General features: G+C 40.9%; 1 protein-coding gene across 2 annotated transcripts in view; it reads left to right on the top strand.

Annotated features, from left to right (window-relative positions):
- The window catches only part of LOC144610097 (vinculin), a 103,604-nt gene that overhangs the window by 65,650 nt on the left and 12,282 nt on the right, over positions 1 to 25,672 (top strand). Inside the window, exons 12-19 of one of the 2 annotated variants that reach the window (XM_078428639.1) lie at positions 1,308 to 1,507; positions 5,828 to 5,956; positions 7,696 to 7,845; positions 8,536 to 8,644; positions 13,070 to 13,372; positions 14,668 to 14,792; positions 20,770 to 20,955; positions 23,890 to 24,111. In XM_078428639.1, the coding sequence (XP_078284765.1) occupies positions 1,308 to 1,507; positions 5,828 to 5,956; positions 7,696 to 7,845; positions 8,536 to 8,644; positions 13,070 to 13,372; positions 14,668 to 14,792; positions 20,770 to 20,955; positions 23,890 to 24,111 (1,424 nt within the window). The remainder of the gene's footprint in view (positions 1 to 1,307; positions 1,508 to 5,827; positions 5,957 to 7,695; positions 7,846 to 8,535; positions 8,645 to 13,069; positions 13,373 to 14,667; positions 14,793 to 20,769; positions 20,956 to 23,889; positions 24,112 to 25,672) is intronic. The other variant, XM_078428638.1, reaches the window with a different exon arrangement.

Below are 25,672 nucleotides of genomic sequence, written 5' to 3'. Positions count from 1 at the left end.
ATGAAAGGCCCGCGACCAAGCCTTGCGCAGCTAAGTCCCGTGGTCGAGCCGCACCGGGCGATGTCAAGTCCGCAGCCGAGCCGCACCAGCGATGAAAAGCCCCGCAGCCGAGCTGCACCGGGCGATGTTAAGCCCCGCAGCCGAGCTGCACCAGGCGATGTTAAGCCCCGCAGCCGAGCTGCACCGGGCACTGTTAAGTCCAGCGGCCAAGCCGCACCGGGATGTAAAGTCCAGCGGCCAAGCCGCACCGGGATGTAAAGTCCATCGGCCGAGCCGCACCGGGCACTGTTAAGTCCAGCGGCCGAGCCGCAGCGGGTGATGTAAAGTCCAGCGGCCGAGCCGCAGCGGGTGATGTTAGGCCCCGCAGCCGAGCCGCACCCCGCGCCGTGAGGAAGAGAAAAGTCCGCCCCCCCCCCCCCCACACCCACACCACCACCCCCTCCCACACATACACAACCAAAAAAATATATATATAAAAACCATCCCAACACCGACACACAACAAAAAAAGGGAAAAAAAAGACGGACAGACTGCTAGTCAGCCGCCCCCCAAACAAGCATAAGCTAAAGATGGCTGCAATACAGGCCTGGCAGAGCATCACCAGAGAAGACACCCAGCAACTGGAGATGTCCGTGAATCACAGACTTCAAGCAGTCATTGCATGCAAAGGATATACAACAAAATAGTAAACATGACTGCTTTCATTTACGTGACATTGCTGTGTCCCAAACACTAAGGTGCCCTGAAATGGGAGGACTATGTATAAACACTCAGATTTCAATAAAGGTCATTTTTATACATTTTGGTTTCACAACATAGAAAATACAGCAATATGCACTTTGACCACATGTGATTTTTTTTCTATTACAAATCTCAAATTGTGTAGTACAAAGGCAAATAAATAAACAATGGGTCTTTGTCCCAAACATTATGGAGGGCACTGTAGCTGATTTACTAATTTCTTTATTGTATTTATTTCTGTTAAGCAAAGTTGAACTAGAGCAGCCAGGAAAGATTTTTGTTTATCTTCACCTTTTCCCCCAAAATTGGTGCAGTTGAAATGAGGACTTTTGGAAAATTAATGATCTTACCCCATTCGCTGGGTGAAGAACCTTGATCATCTGGCCCCTAATCCTTCTACCAATTTATTTATATTTATATTGCTTGGTTTTTGATTCCTCTGTTAATGGGTCCTCTTAATTTTGATTTGGATAATGACATTTTGAACATCATGATGTTCTATTATATCCTCCAAAATCGTAACTGTCTGCATTAATTCAAATAATAGTTTTTTCCTTCTCATTTAGGCCAGGCTGCTATCCGTGGACTTGTTGCTGAAGGCCGCCGACTAGCCAACGCATTAATGGGACCATATCGCCAGGAACTGACAGGAAAGTGTGACCGGGTCGAACACCTGGCTGGACAGCTTACAGATCTGGCAGCTCGAGGTGAAGGGGACAGTCCTCAAGCCAGAGCAATTGCTGCACAACTGCAGGATGCACTAAAGGTTTACTGAACCTTGTTTTGTGGGAGCATTATAGAATTTGACATCATTCGGCATGCATTTCACAGTTTTCTTCGTTTGGTGTCATTTTGAGCAGATTTACAGTTACACCGTGATATTTCTAGCCTGTGCAAGTTAAACTCAGTGTGTTGATTTGTTTGATGGATCATTAAATCCTTATTTGGGAAATATTTACCTGTGATATTTTAAATAATATAAATAGTGTTGATCTGCCTGTGCAGAAACTATCTGGTTCAAACCAGCCGTTTCTGTATGCTGATTTATTTTGTTATGATTGCAATGATGGGTTCCTTTTACCTGTTCAATATGTATTGATTTCAGTAAAGACAGTAAGGAGTGGGTTAATAGGGTCATAAGGTCAGAAGGGTTGTAGAATTAGGCCATTCGGCCCATCAAGTCTCCTCCACCATTCAATCATGACTGATCCATCGCTCCATCCTAACCCCATTCTCCTGCCTTCTCCCCATAACCTCTGACACCTATACTGATCAAAAGTCTATATCTGCCTTAAAAATATTCACTGACTTGGCCTCTACAAGCACTGGAATGTATAGGATCTAAGGCAGTCTCTCTGCTTTTGCCACTTCCTAGCCAGAACAAGGATACAGTTTATCTTATTCGCTCACCATCCACCCATCATCTACATTCAACATATCAGCCTCCATTGTTTCCGTCATCTCCAATGATGTTCCTCTTTATTCCAAAGAGACCATTCTGACTGTGAACTCCTGTTACACTTTTCAATGAACCACTCAGCTCATGGTACTCTCCATGCAATTGCAGGGGATATACCAGCTGCCCTATTACTACTTGTTTCCCAACCATCCAGGGATCCAATCTTTGGGTGAAGTAGCAATTCACTTACATTGGTGTCCTGTTGTCAATACTCACAATGATATCTCCTCTACACTGGAGAAACCAGATTGCTGATTTGGCGATGCTGTGCAAAACATTTTTGTTTATTCTGCTAAAGTCATCTTGAGTGTCCATTGCCAATCCCTTTAATTTTCTGTCCTACTCCCCCTCTTGAACCTCTCTTGGCCACCTACCTTTCTCCACCAGTGTTCAAAGTAAGCTCAGGCAACAGCATCTCATCTTCTGCCTGAGGCTGTAGTATTGTAACATTGACACCTTTGATCAGCACCTGTCAATATTTCCCCTATTCTCTCCCCCCTTGCTTCTGCAACTTAATGTGATTGTTTTCTTGTGTTTCCTGTTCTATTCTATAGTCATTGACTAGAGATTCTATTCAGCTTCTCTTCCCATTGATTTGGCTTCACTTGCTGTTTTGCATTTCCAACATCTGCATGGATTTTCCATTCAAATATGAAGATACTTTTATCACATCTGATATTTGAAACTGCAAGGAAATATTTTTTAAACTTAAGATTTGTCTTTGATATTAACTATTTTGGTAACCTGTTTACCAGGGATGATCCAGAAATGTATAGGCCAGTGAGTCTTGCATCAGTGGCAGGGAGGCTATTGGAGAGGATTCATTGGGATAAGACGACTTATGTTGAAAACGTTTGGGCTTTTTAGTGATAGCTTGGTTTTCTGCAGGGCAGGTCATGTCCTACAAATGTAATTGAGTTTTTGTGGAGGTGACAAAGATGATTGGTGAGGGTAGGGCTTATATATGTTGTCTACATGGACTTCAGTCATGCATTTGACAAGGTCCTCCATGGTAGACTGATCGAGAAGATTAAGACACTTGGGATCCATAGTGATTTGGTTTCAAAATTGGTTTGACCATCAAAGACTGAGGATAATAGTGGAATGGTATTTCTTGACTACAGTTTTCTAACCGGCGATTTTCCAAAAGGATTAGTGCTAAGACATTTATTGTTTGTGATATTTTAAACAATTTGTGTGAAAATGTAGGTGGCTGATTCATAAGTTTGCAGAAGGTATGAAAATTGGTAGAGTTGTGGATTGTGAAGAAGGATGTCAAAAGATTTAGCAGGATATATATCAGTTGGACATATGAGCAAAAAATGACAGATGGAATGTTAGCTGGACAATTGTGAGGTGTGACAGTTAGAGAGATCAAATGTAATAGGAAAGTATACAGTAAATGGCTGGGCCTTTGGAACTAATGATGTACTGAGGGATCTTTGGGTGCAAGTTCATAGATCACAGAAAGTGGCAGCATACTGTATGTTGGAAGGATGGTAAGAAGGCATTGACACCTTTTCCTTCGTCGGTCAGGGCATTGGGTATGAAAGTCAGGAAGTCTTGTTGCCATTGTTTAAAACCTTGGTCAGGCTATATTTGTTCTATTCTGTGCAGTTCTACTCACCCAATTACGAGAAAGAGTGTCGGAAGTGGAGGAGTAAAAATAGAACATAGAACAGCACAGAGCAGGAACAGGCCACATTGTCTGTGCCAAACATAATGCCAACACCAACTCTTATCTACCTGCATATAATCCATATCATTCCATTCCCTGCATTTCCATGTGCTTTCCAAAAGTCTCTTAAATATGAGCCGCCCTATCACCAATGGGAGTGATCCTGACCTAACATCTCCCTCTTTGGATACCCTCAGACTATAATTGTACTTTACTAGATTTGTACTAAATTATATTTAATAAATGAATAAATGATACTGTGGATGGCTTGATTGTAAACATGTACAGTCTGTCCGTGGACTGGATAGCATGCACCATAAAAGCTTTTCACTGTACCTCAGTATACGTGACAATAAACTAAACTAAGCTATCGTAAGCTACCACCACCCTCGGGCCTGAAGGTGGGTCTGAAGGTGGTAAGCTACCACCACCCTCGGGCCTGAAGGAGGGTCTGAAGGTGGGTCTGAAGGTGGTAAGCTACCACCACCCTCGGGCCTGAAGGAGGGTCTTAACCCAAAACGTCACCCATTCCTTCTTTCCTGAGATGCTGCCTGACCTGCTGAGTTACTCCAGCATTTTGTGAATAAATACCTTTGATCTGTACCAGCATCTGCAGTTATTTTCTTACACCACCCTTGGTAGTGTGTTCCATGCACTCACTAGAAGACTTGATAAAGTCTATAAAATTATGAGGGTCATTGATAGTCATTTTCCAAGGGTTGAGACGTCAAATACCAGAGGGTACAGCTTTCAGGAGAGAGGGGAAGGTTTAAAAGAGGGTGAGGCAGGCTTTTTAATGTGATAGTTGCCCGGAATGAGCTGTCAGTGGAATTAGTGCAAGCAGACATGATAGTGATGTTTAATAGGCTGGAAAGGCACATGAACAGGTAGTGTCGGGATTATGTGCAGGCAGAAGGAGTTTACAGAAAATATGTGGGGCTAGTTTTTTTTTTCACAAGGTGATGAGTGCTTGCAACACGCTGCTGGGGTGGTAGTGAGGGTAGATATGATAGTGGCACTTAAAATACTTTTGAATACGTATGTGGATATGCGGGGAATGGATGAATATGGATTATGTGCAGGCAGATAAAAGTTGGTCTTGGTATCATGTTTAGCACAGATATTGTGGGCCAAATGGCCTATTCCAGTGCTCGATTGTTCTATGTTCTAGAAAGGATTAGTTTAATCTAGCATCATAGTCGGTGCAGACATCATGGGCCAAAGGGCCTATTCCTGTACTGTACTGTTCTGTTTTATTCCAGTCTCTAGTCTCCAGTCACCAATTGTACAATCTTAATTGAATGTCTCTCACTGGAAGAATACGTTCTGTGCCATTGCTAACCAAGTCCTGTTGGACTAAATTCTATTGTTAACTTGGTCTTTCCATTAGCCCTTTTGTATTCTTGTGCACTTGCAATTTCCACATGTTCTAACAGTGTCTACTAACATTAACCATTCAACTGCTCTTTGTGTAGATTAAATGATGCAGTTCGTGTACTGTTTATCCACATTATTGCCATTTTGAGGATTGGTTCCTGTAATACTCATTATTGTTCCAAAATGTCATCCTCTCCAGAAATTCTGTTCTGCATCATCCTACACATTTAGTATCTCATCCTCTTGTCGCACTGAAGCAGATTTTTGGATTTATTGCATTTAAACATATTAAAAATATAATTAATTTTACTTGGTTATTCTTCTCCAGAAATACATTATGTTGCATAATTTATTCAATTTCGCACCTTTTTTCATGCTCTGAATTACATTTTTGCAAACAAAATAATGCATCATTGCTTTTCTGTTCCAAGAAACTTATTAACCTTGCAGTTTTGTTGTCCTGTTCCTTGCAAAATAATGCAATGTAAATTTGCACAAGGCTCATTTTATGCACGTCCATGCACGTTCTTTAAGGTGAACTGCTAACTCTGTCGTTTTTTTTTCCAATATAGGATCTAAAAGGCAAAATGCAAGAAGTCATGACTCAAGAAGTATCTGATGTTTTTAGTGATACAACTACTCCAATTAAGTTGCTTGCTGTGGCAGCCACGTCTCCCCAGGATGCACCAAATAGGGAAGAGGTAATGGGTTTATTTATGGATGCTTTACCCAAGTCCTGTTTAATGCAAGAGTTGGTGCAACCTCACAAAGTGAATTAAATTTAGGAAGCTATGAAAATGAATACTAAGTTTATAAGTAGACACAAAATGCTGGAGTAACTAAGTGATAGGAGTAGAATTAGGCCATTGGTTCCATCTACTCTGCCATTCAATCATGGCTGATCTATCTTTCCCTCTTAAACCCATTCTCCTGCCTTCTCCCATGACACTTGTATTAATCAAGAATTTATCCATCTGTGCCTTAAAAATGTTCAATGATTTGGCCTCCGCAACCTCCTGTGGCAATAAATTCCACAGATTCACCACCCTCTGACTAAAGAAATTCCTCCTCATCTCCTTCCTAAAGGAATGTCTTTTAATTCTGTGGCTGTGACCTCAACTCCTAGACTCTCCCACTAGTGGAAACATCCTCTCCACATCCACTCTATCCAAGCCTTTCACTATTTGTTAAGTTTCAATGAGGTTCCCCCTCATCCTGCTAAACTCCACTGAGCACAGGCCCAATGCCATTAAACGCTCATCATATGTTAACCCGCTCATTCCTGGGATTATTCTTGTAAATCTCCTCTGGACCCTCTCCAGAGCCAGCACATCCTTCCTCAGGTATGGTGCCCAAAATTGCTCACAATACTCCAAATGCGGCCTGACCAGTGCCTTACAGAGCCTCAGCATTACATCCCAGTTTCTGTATACCTAGCCAACTTGAAATAAATGCTAGCATTGTGTTTGCCTTCCTTACTACTGTTTTGACGTGCAAATTAATGCTGCATCAGCACTCCCAAGGCCCTTTGAACCTCCGATTTCTGGATTATCTCCCCATTTAGAAAATAGTCTGTCTTTATTCCTACTACCAAAATGCATGACTCCACGCTTTGCTACACTATGTTCCATCTGTCACTTCTCTGCCAATTCTCTCAACCTGTCCAAGTCGTTCTGCAGAATCCCTGCTTTCTCTACACTACCTGCTCCTCCACCTATTTTCGTATCATCTGCAAACTTGGCTACAAAGCCTTCAATTCCCTCATCCAAATTGTTAATATACAACGTGAAGAGTAGCGGCCCCAGCACCGACCCCTGCACCGACTCCTTCGGAAGGATGTCATGAAGCTGGAACGGAAGCAGAAAAGATTCACAACGATGTTACTGGGACTGGAAGGCTTGAGTTATAAGGAGAGACTAAACAGGCGGGGACTTTTCTCCCTTGGGTGTGCGAGGTTGAGAGGTGATATACATATACATAGACATATGGGTGTCAGAGATTATGAGAAAGCAGGAGAATGGGGTTAGGAGGGAGAGATAGATCAGCCATGATTGATTGGTGGAGTAGACTTGTTGGGCCGAATGGCCTAATTCTGCTCCTTTCGTTTGTGATCTTATGATCTACATATACATGGAAGTGTTTCAAATGATGAGGGGGTTGATAAGGTGGATGGTCATGGTTTTTTCCCATTTTATTTTGCATGTGATAAAGTATTTTGACCTGTGGAAGCAGCAACGTTTACTTTGCGATTCAGAGATTAATGTGGTTCTTTATAGCATAAAAACAAACTGCAGGAAAAAAATCAGTGGGTCAGGCAGCATCATGGAGGGAAAGAGTTGTCTATGTTCAGGGTATAATCCAATATCAGGATTGGACCTTCACAGTTAGTTTGTAATGAATAGATGTAAAACCTGATTTTGTGTTGTGTTGGCTTTTGCAGGTGTTTGAGGGGAGGGCTGGTTATTTTGAGAATCATGCTGCCAAACTGGGTGCTACAGCAGAAAAAGCTGCTGCTGTTGGATCTGCAAACAAGAGCACCGTAGAAGGTATACAGACGGCTGTGAAGTCTGCTCGCGAGTTAACACCACAGGTACTTTCTGTCATACCCGCAATCAAGATTCCATTTTTTTGAAAAGTGTCCTTAAAAATCTTTCTCATTCCGCAAGCATTTAAACCCAAGTATTTTGGTTACGTTTTAGATACCAGCTTCATAACTTGAACTACAAATCTCAATATGTATGCAAAAAATGTGCTAGCGGAACTTGGGAGCATCTGTGGAAGGGAGTGAACAAACGTTATTTCAAGTTGGGACCTTTCGTCTGACTAAATTTGAGGCTGAAGAAGGGTCTTGACGGTCTATTTCCCTTCACAGATGCTGCCGGACTTGCTGAGTTCCTCCAACACTTTTTCTTGCTCAAGATTCCAGAGTCTGCGGTCTCTTGTATCTCTATGTATGTTGTGATCTTAGATTGTGACCCAAGTGTTCAAAGTAACTATACTTTGAGCACTTTGACAGTGTAACAGCATGGATGCAGAGGAATGCTGAAAAAATGGATCAGCTGATGATGTAATTAACCTGCCTAAATTATTTTTATTGTATTTTATTTTTATCCAATAATTGCAAATCGAATGGCTTCAGATATCATAGGGATGTCATCGGCAATAAAACCTCAACATGCTCTGGAAGGAAAGAGTATGCTGCAGAAATATCCAAACTAAGTTCTTTCTTCAGATTAAAAATCTACCAAATGTTCACTCTGTTACTGATTTCCTTGTGTAGGTGGTTTCAGCTGCTCGCATCCTGTTGAGATATCCTGATAACCAGGCTGCCTATGAACATTTTGAAACCATGAAGAACCAGTGGATTGATAATGTTGAGAAAATGACTGGTAAGTAGATGTTTTCTGTTACATGGACTGCAAAATTCCAGTAAGTAGAGTCAAACAGCACGGAAACATGCCTTTCGACCTAACATGCTGATTAAGATGCTCAGTCAACACTAGTCACACTTGTCTGCATTTGACCCATATCCCTCTAAACGTTTCCTATCTATGTACCTGACCAAATGATTTTTAAATGTTGTTATTGTATCTGCAACAACTATTTCCTTTGGCAGCTCGTTCCATCTATCCGGCACCCTCTGGGTGAAATTGTTTCTCCTCAGATTCCTATTAAATATTTTCCTACTCACCTTAAACCTGTGCCTTCTGGTTCTTAATTCCCTTACTCTGGGTAAAATACTTTGTACATTCATTTTATCTATTCCCCTCATGATCTTTTACACCTCTATCAGCTCAACCCTCAGCCTTCCACACTCTAAGAAATAAAGTCCAATCCTGCCAAAATTCTCTAACTCAAGTTCTGGCAACATCCTTATAAATCTTCTCTGTATTCTTTCCAGCTTAATAACATCCTTCCTATAGCAGGATGGCCAAAACTGAACATAATGCTCCAAATGCGGCCACACCAACATCTGGTACAACTGAAATATACGTACCAACCTCAACCTTCTTGATAATCAATACCTTGACTGATGAAAGTCAATGTACCGAAAGCCTTCTTGATTACTCTATCTACCTTTGATGCCACTTTCAGGGAGCTGTTTCCATGTTCCTTGATCCGATTGATCCACAACCCAAGTAGGTGAGGGAGGGTTTGATTTACTGAACAAAGGCCAGGGATTACAAAGCAAAAGTAATGTAACTTATTAGTTGTTGTTTTAGAGGGGATATATTAAACAGCGGATATAATCTTTGGTAGCTTTTTGCTTAAGATTAGTCTCTGCACTTTGAGGTTTAGCACCAGTGTATTAAGGGGTTACATTAGAAGTCAGAGAACAACAACGTGAGCAATAGACGTCAACATCTGAAGATGAAATGAGAACACAATAGGGATTCATAGTAATATTTTGTGCCATTGCTTCTTTTATTCCAAACACAGCCCATGTCTAACGTTGAGCCCCAGACTAAAATCTGCATGAAGTGGTCAAACACCCTTTATCTACACTTTGTTTCTAGGGCCAGAACAGTGAAGTTACACTGCTTGTGTGAGGCTGCATGATGTTTGGATCTATAATAAACGATGTCCATAAAATATAGAACAGTACATCACAGGAACAGGCCTTCTGGCCCACAACCTCAACATTTTTGGTTACTTCTTCAAAAAAATCAATGATATTTGTCAGACACTATCTCCAACCATACAAATCCATGCTGACTATCCCAAATCAGTCCTCATCTATCCAAATGGATACATATCACTCAGAACCCTCTCTAGCATCTTACCCACTACAGATGGTAGGCTAACTGGTCTACAGTTCCCATAATTTTCCTTTCATCCCTTCTTAAAGGGACACAACTTAAGCCACCCTCCAGTCTTCCAACACCTCAACCATATACAGTGATGATTCATATATGTAGGCAAGTGCACGCACATGGAAGGTAGATAATCTGGCTAGAGGTCTGTGACGAGTGGCATTGTGTAGGATTCTGTGCTGCGATCTCTGATCTTTGTGATATATATAAAGGGCCTAGAGGTAAATGTAGATGGGTTAGTGAGTAAGTTCACCCTTGACACCAACATTGCAGTTGCAGACAGTGAGGAATGTAGAGGAAAGATGCAGCAGGATTTAGAACAGCTGCAGAAATGGGAGGAGAAATGGCAGAGTTTAACTTGAACAAGTGTGAGGTGTTGCACTTTGGGAGGTTGAATGCAAGGAGAGAGTATATAGTTAATGGTAAGACCTTTAACAGCATTGATGTGCAGAGGGATCTTGGAATCCAAGTTGATAGCTCAAGGCATATGGTATGCTTGTCTTCATTGCTAGAGGCATTCAGTGTAAGAGCCAGGAAGTCATGATACAGCTCTACAGGACTTTGTTCAGGCTGCCACTGGAGTAATGCATGCAGTTCTGGGTGCTCCATTACAGGAAAAATGTGGAGGCTTTGGAGAGGGTGCAGAGGAAGTTTGCTAAATTGTTGCCTGGATTAGAAAGTTTCAGCTACAGGGAGATTTGGATATACTTAGGTTGTTTTCTCTGGAATGTAAGAAGTTGAGGGATGACTTGATAGATATATAAAATTATGAGAGGCGTAGATAAGGTAGATGGTCAGAACCTTTCTCCCAGGGTGAAAATGTCCAAAACTAGCTGTAAGGTGAGAGGGGGATGTTTAATGGAGATGTGCGGGGCATGTTTTTTACACAGTGAGTGGTGGGGGCCTGGAACGTCCTGCCAGGGGTAGTGGTGGAGACTGATACGATAGTGGAGTTTAAGAGTTATTTCATTAGGCACGTAGAAGTGCAGGGAATAGAGGGATATGGATCATGTACAGGCAGATGAGATCAGTTTAACTTGACATTGTTTTTGGCACTAAAAAATGGTGGCCAAAGGGCCCATTCCTGTGTTGCAGTGTTCTACGTTCTAACCAAATAATGACCAATCTGCAAGTGAACTTTCTAGTAAATAGTTGGAGTGAGAATTCCCATGGTTCACATGAGGGTGAAATTTAAAATGTAAATGACATTAGTGCAGCCTAATGAAATGACTTATCAAAAGCATTGTAATGGTAAGGGATGTAGCATACAAACAAGACCACATCTCAAATTTGCGATAGACTCGGGAAATATGATTAAAATGGACAATTTGAAAAGATCTTTATCTAAATGTGCATTATGTTCAGATCGATGACTTGGTGACATAAATTGAAATAAGCGGCCACGGTCATATTGCCACCAAGCGATATGGTTGCGAATTAATCAACGTTGGGAATTAAATACCTTTAGAGAAGAAAGGCAAAATAGCACATACATTGAACATGCAGGAACAAGCCTTTTGGTGGTGTTAATGTTGAGCATTGTAGAAGGAAGGGTGATTTGAGGCACTTGTAGGAAGGGTATAAAATAATCACAGAGGACATTTAAGAAAGCTAGATGTGCAGCACTAGAGTGAAGAACTAATTCATATCATCATATCATATATACAGCCGGAAACAGGCCTTTTCGGCCCTCCAAGTCCGTGCCGCCCAGCGATCCCCGTACATTAACACTATCCTACACCCACTAGGGACAATTTTTACATTTACCCAGCCAATTAACCTACATACCTGTACGTCTTTGGAGTGTGGGAGGAAACCGAAGATCTCGGAGAAAACCCACGCAGGTCACGGGGAGAACGTACAAACTCCTTACAGTGCAGCACCCGTAGTCAGGATCGAACCTGAGTCTCCGGCGCTGCATTCGCTGTAAAGCAGCAACTCTACCGCTGCGCTACCGTGCCGGTACGTGGTTGATGGTTTCCCTGATCAGTGTGTTGAGGAACACACTGGGAAATGCATTATTGAACATTCATCATTGTGCAAGAGTAAGAATCATTTGATAATTAAAGGAAGAATTTATATAATTTATAAGAAAATATAGTCTATGTTATATCCCTCTGAGGTCTCTTTGCACCCACTTCACAACCCACACTAGCTTTGGACCATCAGAAAACCTGAATATTCTTGTTTTATACTCTCTTGTGCAATACCTTATATGACGATCTTATGTAAGTCCATAGCCATTTGTTCCCCTTGTCTATTTTGCTGGCTGCAAAATCGTTATCTTTACCAGATTAGTTATACATAATTTCCATATCATGTTCCTGGTGACTGCCCAATTATATTACCGTTGTCCAAGTGCTCTATTTCTGATGTTCCTCCTTATCTGTTATGTAGGGAAAATTCACGTAGTTACATAAATCACATTTTTTCTCCCTAATTTTCATTTTACACATACCTTAACATTTCTTGGCATAGCTACTATATGCTGCAAGTATTAGTGTTATGAAAGTTGCATTATCTGAGCTGTCATAATGATATACAAATTTCCATAATTTGTCATATTCTCTAAATTACTGGATTCGATCTAAATCAACTCTAACCCAACTTATTGATCTGAAATTACAATAATTAAGAAGTGGATTCCATGCATCTTCTGCTATTATTATTCCCTGTCCTAGGTTTCTTGACTTCTTCAGTGGGTCTGTGTATCTCTGGTGAATGGTCAGCTTCCTATCACCTGCTGATGTTTCCATTCAGTGTCTCCCAGCAACTGTACGAGAGTGCCCTCTTGCGAATCTGTGCTTTCAATTTTCCTTTCCCCATTCAGCAATAGTGACATTAGGAAGTCATTGGTGTCCTTTATTACATGGCACCCAGACGTGAATGGTGGATTTCACCTGATTTGCATGAGATTAATTTTATTAAAAGTCTTACATTTAGAACTGTTTATCAGCTGAATGATTATGGTGCTGGATAAACATGTCATTCATCATGCAGGTTTAGTCGATGAAGCTATTGATACCAGGTCCTTACTGGATGCCTCTGAGGAAGCCATCAAGAAAGATATTGACAAATGCAAAGTAGCAATGGCCAACATACAGCCTCAAATGCTGGTCGCAGGAGCAACAAGCATTGCTCGTCGGGCAAACAGAATTCTTTTGGTTGCTAAAAGGGAAGTTGAAAACTCAGAAGACCCAAAATTTCGTGAATCGGTAAAGGCAGCATCTGATGAACTAAGCAAAACGATCTCACCCATGGTAATGGATGCTAAAGCTGTAGCTGGAAACATTTCAGATCCTGGTAAGGCACGGTCGTATTTCATCTCTTATTCTGCACTTGACCAAATGTTTGAAAGGGGCTTCTTTGTAATAAGGATAGGCACGAAATGCTGGAGTAACTCAGCGGGACAGGCAGCATCTCTGGAGAAAAGGAATGGGTAACGTTTTGAGTCGAGACCCTTCTTCCTTTGTAATAAGGGTCTGTTTTCAAAGATAACAGACAAAACTGAAAGTATTACAAACCCTCAGTCTGAATTAATTTGAAGAAGGGTCTCAACCTGAAACATTGTCTCCATTTGCACTGTCACTACAGTGTTCCTCCAGCACTCTGCTTTGTGTTTTGCATTGCAAATATTCGATCAATTTCATTTTGCAGGCACTGATTCGATCAATTGTTTCTCCACAAAAAATAGCTTGATATCATTTTCAAGAATTTGGATCATAATTCAACATTCGAGGCATTAACTTATTTCCTGAAATGTAATTTATTAGTTGTTTTAGAGAGGATATATTAAACAGCAGATATAATATTTGCTAACTTTATGCTTAAGATTAGTCTTTGCACTTTGATGTTCAGCACCTGTGTGTTAAGGAGCCAGAGAACAATAACTAGAGCAGTAGACGTCAACATTGGAAGATGAAATTAGAATATATTAGGGATTCATAGTAATATTTTGTGCCATTGTTTTATTTATTCCAAACATAGCCGAAGTCCAAAATTGAGCCCCAGTCTAATATCTGTGTGAAGTAAAGTTAAACACCCTTTATCTACACTTTGTTCTAAGGCCAGAATAGTGAAGTTACACTGCTTGGTGTCACTGCATAATGTTTGGATCCATAATAAACAGTGTACATAAAATATAGAACAGTACATCACAGGAACAGGCCCTTCAGTTCACTACTTGCCAAATATGATGCCAGGTTAAATTTATCTCATCTACCTGCACGTGATTCATATCTGTATAGGTAAATACATTGCCTTTGCAAAGATCGACTTAAACAAAAAATTCTCTTCAGCCTAATAGATTTCCCAATTGTTCATGGTTTTAAAATGAGCGGCCCAAGATAATTAAATAACTGTCCAAGCAATAAAATTAATAAACCACGAGTGGGGTATGTTTTTTTTAATGTATGTGTTTCTCATAATTTTATTTGCATCCATGAAGCAGTTTTGTACATTGATAAAAATTGTGAGGTAGTTTCTCTATTGATGGAATTAGATTTTGCAGTTTTTGTTTCATAAGCCAATTTATGGTTGGCTTAAGTATTTTTTTTAAAAGCCTGTTCAAAGCATCGTTCATTAATCTATGCTTGTAGGATTACAGAAAAGCTTCTTGGATTCTGGATATCGAATTCTAAGTGCTGTAGCTGCTGTTCGAGAAGTTTTCCAGCCTCAGGAGCCAGACTTCCCTCCACCACCGCCGGATCTGGATCAGCTTCAGGTATGTCTATTTTTGGTACAATCTTTTAATTGGACTACAAACAAGCCCAGATTATGACAAGCAAGTGAAATACCCATAATTTTACATAATATCAAAAGTGCCATCAGAATTCTTAAATTACTTTGTGAATGTTTGTGGAAGGAATGCTTTGTGGCTTTCGTATGATTTTGATAATTATCCCTGAGAACCTTGAAAATGAGTGAGTATTCATAAAATGCTGGAGTAACTCAGCGGGTCAGGCAGCATCTCTGGAGAGAAGGAATGGGTGGCGTTTCGGGTTGATACCCTTCAGTGTGAAGAAGGGTCTTGACCCGAAACGTTACCATTCCTTCTTTCCAGAGATGCTGCCTGTTCCACTGAGTTACTCCAGCATCTATCTTCAGTTTAAACCAGCATCTGCAGTTCCCTCTACACAAATGAGTGAGTAGTATTTGTATTGCTGTTTTCACAATACAAATCTATTTGTTAAATATTGATAACAATTAGTTGAAAAGATATTTAATATCTTTAAGATATTTATTATGGAGATAGTCAAACAGTGTGGAAACAGGCCCTTTGGGCCACGCCGACCAACAAGCCCCATCTACACTATTCTACCTGAAGTTCTAGATGGGATAAGAGAGTAAGGCCAGGGCCAATTGTGACCGGTGTGAGAGGGGAGGTGAATACTGAAGTTAAAGTATTGTATTTCAATGTGCGAAGTATAAAAAATAAAGTGGATGAGCTTGAGGCTCAGTTAGACATTGGCAAGTATGATGTTGTGGGAATCACAGAGACATGGCTACAAGAGGACCAGGGCTGGGAACTGAATATTCAGGGGTATACAATGTATAGAAAAGGCAGACAGGTGGGCAGAGGGCGTGGGGTCGCTCTGTTGGTAAGGAATGATATTCACTCCCTTGCAAGGAGTGACATAGAATCAGGAGATGTAGAATCAGTATGGATAGAAATGAGGAATTGTAAGGGTAAAAAGACCCTAATGGGAGTTATCTACAGGCCCCCAAACAGTAGCTTTGACATAGGGTGCAAGTTGAATCAAGAGCTAAAATTGGCATGTCGCAAATGTAACGCTACGGTGGTTATGGGAGATTTCAACATGCAGGTAGACTGGAAAAATCAGGTTGGTAATGGACCCCAGGAAAGAGAGTTTGTGGAGTGCCTCCGAGATGGATTCTTAGAACAGCTTGTACTGGAGCCTACCAGGGAGAAGGCAATTCTGGACTTAGTGTTGTGTAATGAACCTGATCTGGTAAGGGGACTCGAGGTAAAAGAGCCATTAGGAGGCAGTGATCACAATATGATAAGTTTTACTCTACAAATTGAGAGGGAGAAGGGAAAATCGGAAGTGCCAGTATTACAGTATAGCAAAGGGAATTACAGAGGCATGAGGCAGGAGCTGGCCAGAATTGACTGGAAGGAGGCCCTAGCAGGGAAGACGGTGGAACAGCAACAGCAGGTATTCCTGGGAATAATGCAGAAGTTGCAGGATCAATTTATCCCAAAGAGGAGGAAAGATTCTAAGGGGAGTAAGAGGCACCGGTGGCTGACAAGGGAAGTCACTGAAAGCATAAAAATAAAAGAGAAGTACAACATAGCAAAGAAGAGTGGGAAGCCAGAGGATTGGGACTCTTTTAAAGAGCAACAGAAGATAACTAAAAAGCCAATACGGGGAGAAAAGATGAGGTACGAGGGTAAGCTAGCCAATAATATAAAGGAGGATAGTAAAAGCTTTTTTAGATATGTGAAGAGGAAAAACATAGTCAAGGCAAATGTGGGTCCCTTGAAGACAGAAGCAGGGGAATTTATTATGGGAACAAGGAAATGACAGACGAGTTGAACCGGTACTTTGGATCTGTCTTCACTAGGAAGATGCAAACAATCTCCCAGATGTTCTAGTGGCCAGAGATCCTAGTGTGACGGAGGAACTGAAGAAAATCCACATTAGGCAGGAAATGGTGTGGGGTAGGCTGATGGGGTTGAAGGCTGATAAATCCCCAGGGCCTGATGGTCTGCATCCCAGGGTACTTAAGGAGGTGGCTCTAGAAATTGTGGACGCATTGGTGATCATTTTCCAATGTTCTATAGATTCAGGATCAGTTCCTGTGGATTGGAGGGCAGCAAAAGTTATCCCACTTTTTAAAAAAAGGAGGGAGAGAGAAAACAGGAAATTATAGACCAGTTAGTCTGACATGCAGTGGTGGGGAAAATGCTGGAGTCAATTCTAAAAGACAAAATTGCAGAACATTTGGATAGCAGTAACAGGATCGTTCCGAGTCAGCATGGATTTACGAAGGGGAAACCATGCTTGACTAATCTTCTGGAATTTTTTGAGGATGTAACTAGAAAAATTGACAGGGGAGAGCCGGTGGATGTGGTGTACCTCGACTTTAGAAAGCCTTCGACAAGGTCCCACATAGGAAATTAGTGGGCAAAATTAGAGCACATGGTAATGGTAATGGAGGTAGGGCACTGACATGGATAGAAAATTGGTTGACAGACAGAAAGCAAAGAGTGGGGATAAATGGGTCCCTTTCAGAATGGCAGGCAGTGACTAGTGGGGTACCGCAAGGCTCGGTGCTGGGACTGCAGCTATTTACAATATACGTTAATGACTTGGATGAAGGGATTAAAAGTACCATTAACAAATTTGTAGATGATACAAAGCTGCGTGGTAGTGTGAACTGTGGGGAAGATGCTATGAGGTTGCAGGGTAACTTGGACAGGTTGTGTGAGTGGGCGGATGCATGGCAGATGCAGTTTAATGTGGATAAGAGTGAGGTAAGAATAGGAAGGCAGATTATTATCTGAATGGTGTCAAGTTAGAAAAAGGGGAAGAACAATGAGATCTGGGTGTCCTAGTGCATCAGTCACTGAAAGGAAGCATGCAGGTACAGCAGACAGTGAAGAAAGCCAATGGAATGTTGGCCTTCATAAGAAGAGGAGTCGAGTATAGGCGCAAATAGGTCCTTCTGCAGTTGTACAGGGCCCTAGTGAGACTGCACCTGGAGTACTGTGTGCATTTTTGGTCTCCAAATTTGAGGAAGGATATTCTTGCTATTGAGGACCTGCAGCATAGGTTTACTAGGTTAATTCCCGGAATGGCGGGACTATCATATGTTGAAAGACTGGAGCGACTAGGCTTGTATACACTGGAATTTAGAAGGATGAGAGGGGATCATATCGAAACATATAAGATTATTAAGGGGTTGGAGGCAGGAAACATGTTCCCAATGTTGGGAGAGTCCTGAACCAGGGGCCACAGTTTAAGAATAAGGGGTAAGCCATTTAGAACGGAGATGAGGAAAAACCTTTTCAGTCAGAGAGTTGTAAGTCTGTGGAATGCTCTGCCTCAGGAGGCAGTGGAGGCCAATTCTCTGAATGCATTCAAGAGAGAGCTAGATAGAGCTCTTAAAGATAGCGGAGTCAGGGGGTATGGGGAGAAGGCAGGAATGGGGTACTGATTGAGCATGATCAGCCATGATCACATTGAATGGTGGTGCTGGTTCGAAGGGCCGAATGGCCTACTCCTGCACCTATTGTCTATTGTCTAAACCTATCCTATCCATATACCTGTCTAAATGTTTCTTAAACATAGTACCTGCCTCAACAACTTCCTCCACCAGCCCATTCCTTACACCCACCACCCTTTGTGTAGTAAAAATAACCTCTCAGGCTCCTATTAAATTTTTCCCCTCCTCATCTTAAACCTATTGCCGCTGGTTCTCGCTTCCCCTACTCTGGGCAAAAGACTCTGCACATTTACCCTATCTATTCCTCTGATGATTTCGTACACCTCTATAAGATCACACCTCATTCTTCTGCGCTCCAAGGAAAAAAGCCATAGCCCGCTCAACCTCTCCCTATGGCTCAGACCCTCAAGTCCTGGCAACATCTTCATAAATCTTCTCTGCACCCTTTCCAGCTTGACAACATTTTCCCATAACATGGTGACCAAAATTGAATACCATACTCTAAATGTGGCCTCACCAATGTCTTTTATAACTGCATCTAGGTCAATGTACCTGAAACCTTTTTGACCACACTACCGGCCTGTGACGCCACTTTCAAAGAAATATCTACCTGCACTCCTAGATCCCTCTGCTCTACAATCTTCTTTAGAGCCTTACCCCTCACTGTATAGGTCCTGTCCCGTGTAGTTGAAGTGGATTGGAAATTGAACAATAAAATGTTAGATTTTAAATCTCTTAGTTTAAATCCAGCTAAATTCATTAATTTATTTGAAGCTCTTAAAAGATCTGCTGATGCTGTGTACATCATGAAACATCTTTCAAATGTGCAATATTGTATTCTTTAAATAAAGCTACCAAATTCGTTTTGTGCCATGTAGCAAGCAGCAGACACATCCAGTTACCTTGACAATTGTGTGTAGGCAGTGTATCAGCTGCAGCAATTTTAATGTCAGTCACAGAGCTGTGGTGGCAGCATTAATCACTGGTGTATCCATAGGTCTGAGTTCAGTGCTTGCAGTCAGAAAGGGAGCAGTAACAGCCAACTGTGAGGCAGGCAGACAGTGCAGAAGTGGATCCCGCTCGCATTACCTTTTGGGTAATAGTGGGACTTGTAGACAATAGGTGCAGGAGTAGGCCATTTGGCCCTTCAAGCCAGCACCGCCATTCACCGTGATCATGGCTGATCATGCACAATCAGTACCCCGTTCCTGCCTTCTTCCCATATCCCCTGACTCCGCTATCATTAAGAGCTCTATCTAACTCTCTCTTGAAAGCATCCAGAGAATTGGCCTCCACTGCCTTTTGAGGCAGAGAATTCCACAGCTTCACAACTCTCCGAGTGAAAATGTTCTTCCTCATCTCTGTTCTAAATGGCATACCCCTTATTCTTAAACTGTGGCCCCTGGTTCCGGACTTCCCCAACATCGGGAACATGTTTCCTGCCTCTAGCGTGTTCAATCCCTTAATCTTCCTTCTAAATTCCAGAGTATACAAGCCCAGTCAATCCAGTCTTTCAACGTACGACAGTCCCGCCATTCCGGGAATTAACCTCGTGAACCTATGCTGCACTCCTTCAATAGCAAGAATGTCCTTCCTCTAGTTTGGAGACAAACTACACACAATACTCCAGGTGTGGTCTCACTAGGGCCCTGTACAACTGCAGAAGGACCTCTTTGCTCCTATACTCAACTCCCCTTGTTATGAAGGCCAACATTCCATTGTCTTTCTCCACTGCCTGCTGTACCTGCATGCTTCCTTTCAGTGACTGATGCACTAGGACACCCAGATCCCGTTGTTCTTTCCCTTTTCCTAACTTGACACCATTCAGATAATAATTTGCCTTCCTGTTCTTACCTCCAAAGTGGATAACCTCACATTATGATGGCTCGAGGGAATACAGCCAGCTCTGAGTAGATACTGTCACAAATGGCTCATTTGCACAGATGAAGAAAGACAAGTGAGAGATTGACAGTGTTAGAAAGTTTAGTAGTTATGGAAATTGGCAGGTGTTTCTGTGGCCACAGGTGTGACTCCAAGATGTCATTGAAAATCATAAATAAACACTGTTATTCAAGAACAGAAAGTTGGAACCCCTAGAGCAGTTGTCTTCTTATTTGTTATGGGAAATTACTTGAATCTTTCGGTTGCTAAAATTGTGCATTTTGTCTGTTTGAAACTAGCACAGTCATATTGTTTAATCACAGGTGACATGTATTTGGTAGACAAATCCATTCGCCAGCACACAATTTATATTTGAATGAAATTTGGAGATTTTCTTCACTTTGCACAAAATTATATATCTGAATTTCCAAGGAAATATGTTGCCTTTTATAAAACAAACCTTAAGATTGATACCTTGTGCTTTCCCAACAGGTAATTAAATAGTAAGTTTTATACCACAATTGGTTTGTTTTTTTAAATTTTGCCGTCAATCATTAAAAAAAGTCTGGAAATAATTAAAGAGGAATTGCAAAGAAAATTTGACAATTCATTCTACTGTTTTTCAGCTGAATGACGAACCTGCTCCTCCTAAACCACCGCTTCCTGAGGGTCAGGTTCCACCACCAAGGCCACCTCCTCCTGAGGAAAAAGATGAGGTATTCCCTGAAATGAAAGCCGGGGAAGTTGTAAATCAGCCGATGATGGAGTCAGCTCGGCAGTTGCACGATGAAGCCAGGAAGTGGTCAAGCAAGGTGAAATCTTAATTAGTCCTTAAAAAAAATTGTGCACTAACATATTTTCCTGATTTAGGAGCGCAGATATCAGCCTTAGTTCTTTGTATGCTTGCTTAAATTTGTCACATTAATTTTGTTGACTTCCATTTGAAGCACAATCAATTTCAATTGAAATGTTACTCGAAAGAATTATTTCCATTGTAATCTTTTGATCCAAAGTGCACACCCATCTAAAGTTGAATGTTTTAAGAGTATACTAATTTACTGCAATATATAATTTGTGAGTCAATCATTTTGGGGCAGATTGCATACAGAAAACCTAAAAATGAATATGTGGTTACTGAACATGAAAATCACATTTAATAATCGTTTCTGAAGTGCAGCAATAATTAACCCAGCCAGTGCATTGATTATTTTATTTGAAATGTATGCGTAAGAAAACAGTGGATTCCATTGTAGGCCATGTTTTTAAATATTCAGATAATCTAATATGTTACTTCACATGTCGACCAGTATTTCTGAACTTCCAGTAATGATTTAGGTGAGAAAACAAGGGACAATTTGTTAGGCTATCCTGCTTGACTTGTTCTTGCAAACTACAATAATATGATGTGCATTGCATAAAAATATAACATCCAATTTGTTCAGTGTGAAACTGATGACCTGTGCTTTAAAACTGTAGGCAAGTGTTGAAAAGTTAAATCATATACATTTTTCATCTAAGAAGATTTCGAAGTTTCCTTGGAAGAACTGCAACGTTAGAGGGCTTCAGACATAACCAAGACTTTCTAGTTTACTAGTTCATTGGAACGCTTGAACTTGTTGGTTAATCGTTTGCTGCTTATTGGGAGCTGGTGTTGGGTTATTTATGTTAAAATTGAACAGACAGCACCAGTTATCAGGTCTATAAAACATTGGTATTGTAATTTTCTGACCATTTTGCTTTGACTGTTTTATGTAAACATTTGAAGCTTTTTGAAAGCGAGATCTTCGAATCTTCTACCTCCTCATGCAACCACCTGTCTACAATTGTTCACCTTTTTGTTAACATTCACCTTACACATTCGATGTGTAAGGTTTGCTGGAAAATGCCAGGAATTTCTGAATCTTGAAAGAAAAATGTTGGAATATTTTTACACAATGCGAATTTAGACTCAATGAGGAAAAATAACATTTTGGGCTTTAAAAAATAGTTTAGAATTCGAAAATGTGTGCAGTTTCTCAAGAAAATTTGATTAAGTAAGTAAATGGCGAAAGATAGTGCATCATTTTTTTCTCTTTCCTGTTTCTATCCTGTTCTGTACTTTTTTGTGCATATTGCGATCTTTCTTGACTTAAGACGTGAAAGATAAAACTTTTTTGTGTGTTTAAAGTAAGCAACTTAATTTGGAATGCGGCTTATCTGCTTTGAAAACTATGTTGACGAGTATAGGTGGGTTGCATTGCAGAACGTGAGATAGAATGGCTATCAGGTAGAAGCAAGAAATCTTAAACTGGGACCGTCCTTGGCAATCTGTAGGGAGACAAAGCCTCGCTAAGGTTTGTATGGCAGAGTTGGAGGTGAAAGATGGACTGCAAGTTGAAGATTATGATTGAGAAAAGCTGGAAGATCCAGGCTGGAGCACCCAAAGGCATTCATGTAGGATCTGCAGGTAGAACCTCCGCCATGAGGAATGCTGACAGTAGCAAACCTTGAAGCTCTGATTAACATTCAGAAGTTCTGCAAAGCCAGCTCCCCAATCATCCAGTTGAATTTAATTAGTAATATTTGGCTTGTGGCATGTGAATGTTAATTAGGTAACCCTCTGTGGGATTCATTTTGGCAAGGTAATTAAATTTGCAGTCAGGTTTGAGTTGCTCACTGGTGGCTGGAAGTAATAAGGAGGGGTAGGAAATGCATTAGATGTGTGCTGTTGGTGTTAAATGTGAGAACAATGTTTTAAGTGAAGGAACATCTTCATTGTTGGATTGTGACAGGCAGTGGTCGGTTCCTAATGCACCATTTGCAAACATTCAGGTGTCCTGGCCAACCTTCACCCCTCAATCAAAACCAAAAATGCAGATGATCTAACCATTACTGTATTTTATTGCACAAAGTTTTCTTTGTGAACATTGGCTGCAAGACTCTTATTTACTGGAGATGCAGGAAACTGCAGATGCTAGAATCTTGAGCAAAATAATGCTGGAGGAATTTAGTGGGTCAGGCAGCATATGTTGAGGAAATGGTCAGATAGTGTTTTGGATCGGGGTGCCTGAAGAAGGGTACCGGCCTGAAATGGTTTCTGTCAATTCTCTCCATGGATGCTGCTCAACCCACTGAGTTCTTCCAATACTTTGTTTTTTCCAGCTTTACTGCATTGTCTACACTTTAGAAGAACATCATTGGCCTTAGATTGCTTAGGGATGAATGAGAACATGAAAGGTGCTGAATAAATCGGAGTCTCAGATTCCTGCATTGACTTTTATATTTCTATTTCATATTGTTTACTTTATTATCTTGTGGTATGTCTTATGAAATTCCTTTCATTACCCAGCCCACTGCCTCACATCCCATTGCTTTTCGGTATCCTAACTTTTAACTGCCTTTGCATTCTGTTTCCTATTGGGGTTTTTTCAGCTGATCATGTTCTCTTTCCTGTGTTCAGTGTTTGTGCAAATGGTCAAACCAGTGAGTGTACAGGATGATTTTTTTCCTGTGGGATTTCTGGGGAAAAGTCTTTCCTTTGAGCATGTTTCATCTGTTCTTTCAAAATGTTCAGTCGCAAATTAAACAACCATCTCTTTTTCCCTTACTGAATTTCCTCGGTGCTTTTTTTGCCCTTTCCTCCTTTACAGAATGAAAAGATACCTAATTGCTAAAATAGCTCCATCCATATCCTCTTTCCTCCTCCTGTCTTTTCTACTAACTCTCACTGTCTTTCCATCCTCCTTCTGCACATGGTACCATTACAGCCTGATGTGACTGATGAGGCAAGTGAAGCACTTGAGGCTGATGTAGATGTGTATGATGATGATGATGATGACGATGATGATGTTGAGTTGACTCTTCCCTCTGACAATGAAGATGATTACGAGCCTGAATTACTTTTAATGCCTACAAATCAGCCAGTTAATCAGCCAATGCTGGCTGCAGCTCAGTCTTTGCATCGAGAAGCAAGAAAGTGGTCTAGTAAGGTACTCTTCAGTTTTTCCCAATGGCAGTTCATTCGTTTGCATCCGGTCTTTCAAAGCATTGGTCCACTTGCACCACCGCAGATTCTTGCTGGATTTTGTGAGCCTGAAGTAAAATGTTTGTCTGCATTCCTGAAGAAATGAAATTGGCTTCACATGGTTCCTCATCAAGGTCAGCAGTTGATAAAAAAAGTTGACTTTGATGCATTTGGAAGCATTTCTATTGCTTGCTGAGTACATTTAGATCTCCATGGTCAACCTTGAAAACTGTAGTTTCTCCATTGCCTATGAAGTCATACTTGAAGGTTTCTGAATAACTTCCAGATTGTAAATATGCCATAATTTTTTTAATTGAACCTTATTTGTGCTGCTTCTTCCCAAGGGTGGATGGATGGAGATGGATATAAAAAATGGAGATTGTTCTGGCAGTAACTGTTAAAGGAAGACTGTCTGCTGAAATGTCTTGAAAATGGTTTTAAGATAACTTGTGCTGGATTTATCCCCCATGCAAAATCTAGCACATTATCTTAAAACCATTTTGTCTTGATACTTTCTACTGTTTCCAAATATCTCTGATCAGATACATTTCATAACGGTGTCCTTAACAAAAATAATACAATTGTGAATAAACTCGCTACATGTTCAATAAAATATTGTTTAACAAAATCACCTTCAGCCCATTCAATGAAGAGTTGTGCCACTTTGCAATGAGTGATGTGCTGGATGAGCAGCTGTGGCTGGCATTAAGTTGAGGGATCAAATATGAAATGCATCCAGCTTGCTCAAAGGGCCTGGTTCTGACCTCCATCACATCTGTGCTTTGGTGCAGAGGTTTAGAACATGCTGATGCATACACTGCTGCAATGGATGATCCGGCCTGTTTTTCACCTTTGCTAATCCAAATAGGAAGTGAGCTTACATCTCCAGAAATTGACAGAACATTTTGTGTTCTCAATTTCCTGAACAGGGAAAGTGAAGCTGAAGAATGAAAACAATGTCAGTTCACAGATTGGAGGAGTTCTCCAGTGGTTTTTCTGGAAATTGGAGGCTGCATTCACATTGGATTGTTTTAATACATGTTTTCATTGACAACATCATTCCTTCAAGGATATTTAATCTCCAGTACCTCACTCCTCATTCCCAGTACAAAGTGAAGAGGAAAAAAAAAGGGATCCTTCCACCATGACCAGGGGGGGGGCCTTCCTTATCCAAAGAAACCACCATGCAAATGTATATTGCCTTTGATGTCTAAGGTGGAAGAGAACTACTTGCATTCATTAATAGCTGCATGGTCTTCCCAATCTGTAGATAAAATTTTGGTTCCATCCCAAGTTACTTCCACCTTAGTGACTAATTAAAACTCAGGAATGGTTGGGTTGGAGGCTAAATAATAAATGCAGTTCCTCCATTTTATTTCTAACAACATTGCCACTGATTTTAATATTCTGTAATAGTTTCAGTATTTCAAAGAAAAAAAAATCCATTGGAGTGCAGAAAAACGTTTGCAATGTTTTGGATGTTTTCTTAAAATAAAGCAGTTGAAAGCAGAATTAAAGTTGAAGTG

Source organism: Rhinoraja longicauda, chromosome 35 (genome assembly GCF_053455715.1).
Source record: "Rhinoraja longicauda isolate Sanriku21f chromosome 35, sRhiLon1.1, whole genome shotgun sequence".
In the NCBI taxonomy this organism is placed as follows: domain Eukaryota; kingdom Metazoa; phylum Chordata; class Chondrichthyes; order Rajiformes; family Arhynchobatidae; genus Rhinoraja; species Rhinoraja longicauda.
Note: the sequence above shows the minus strand (reverse complement) of the source record. Positions and strands in the feature narration are given on the sequence as shown.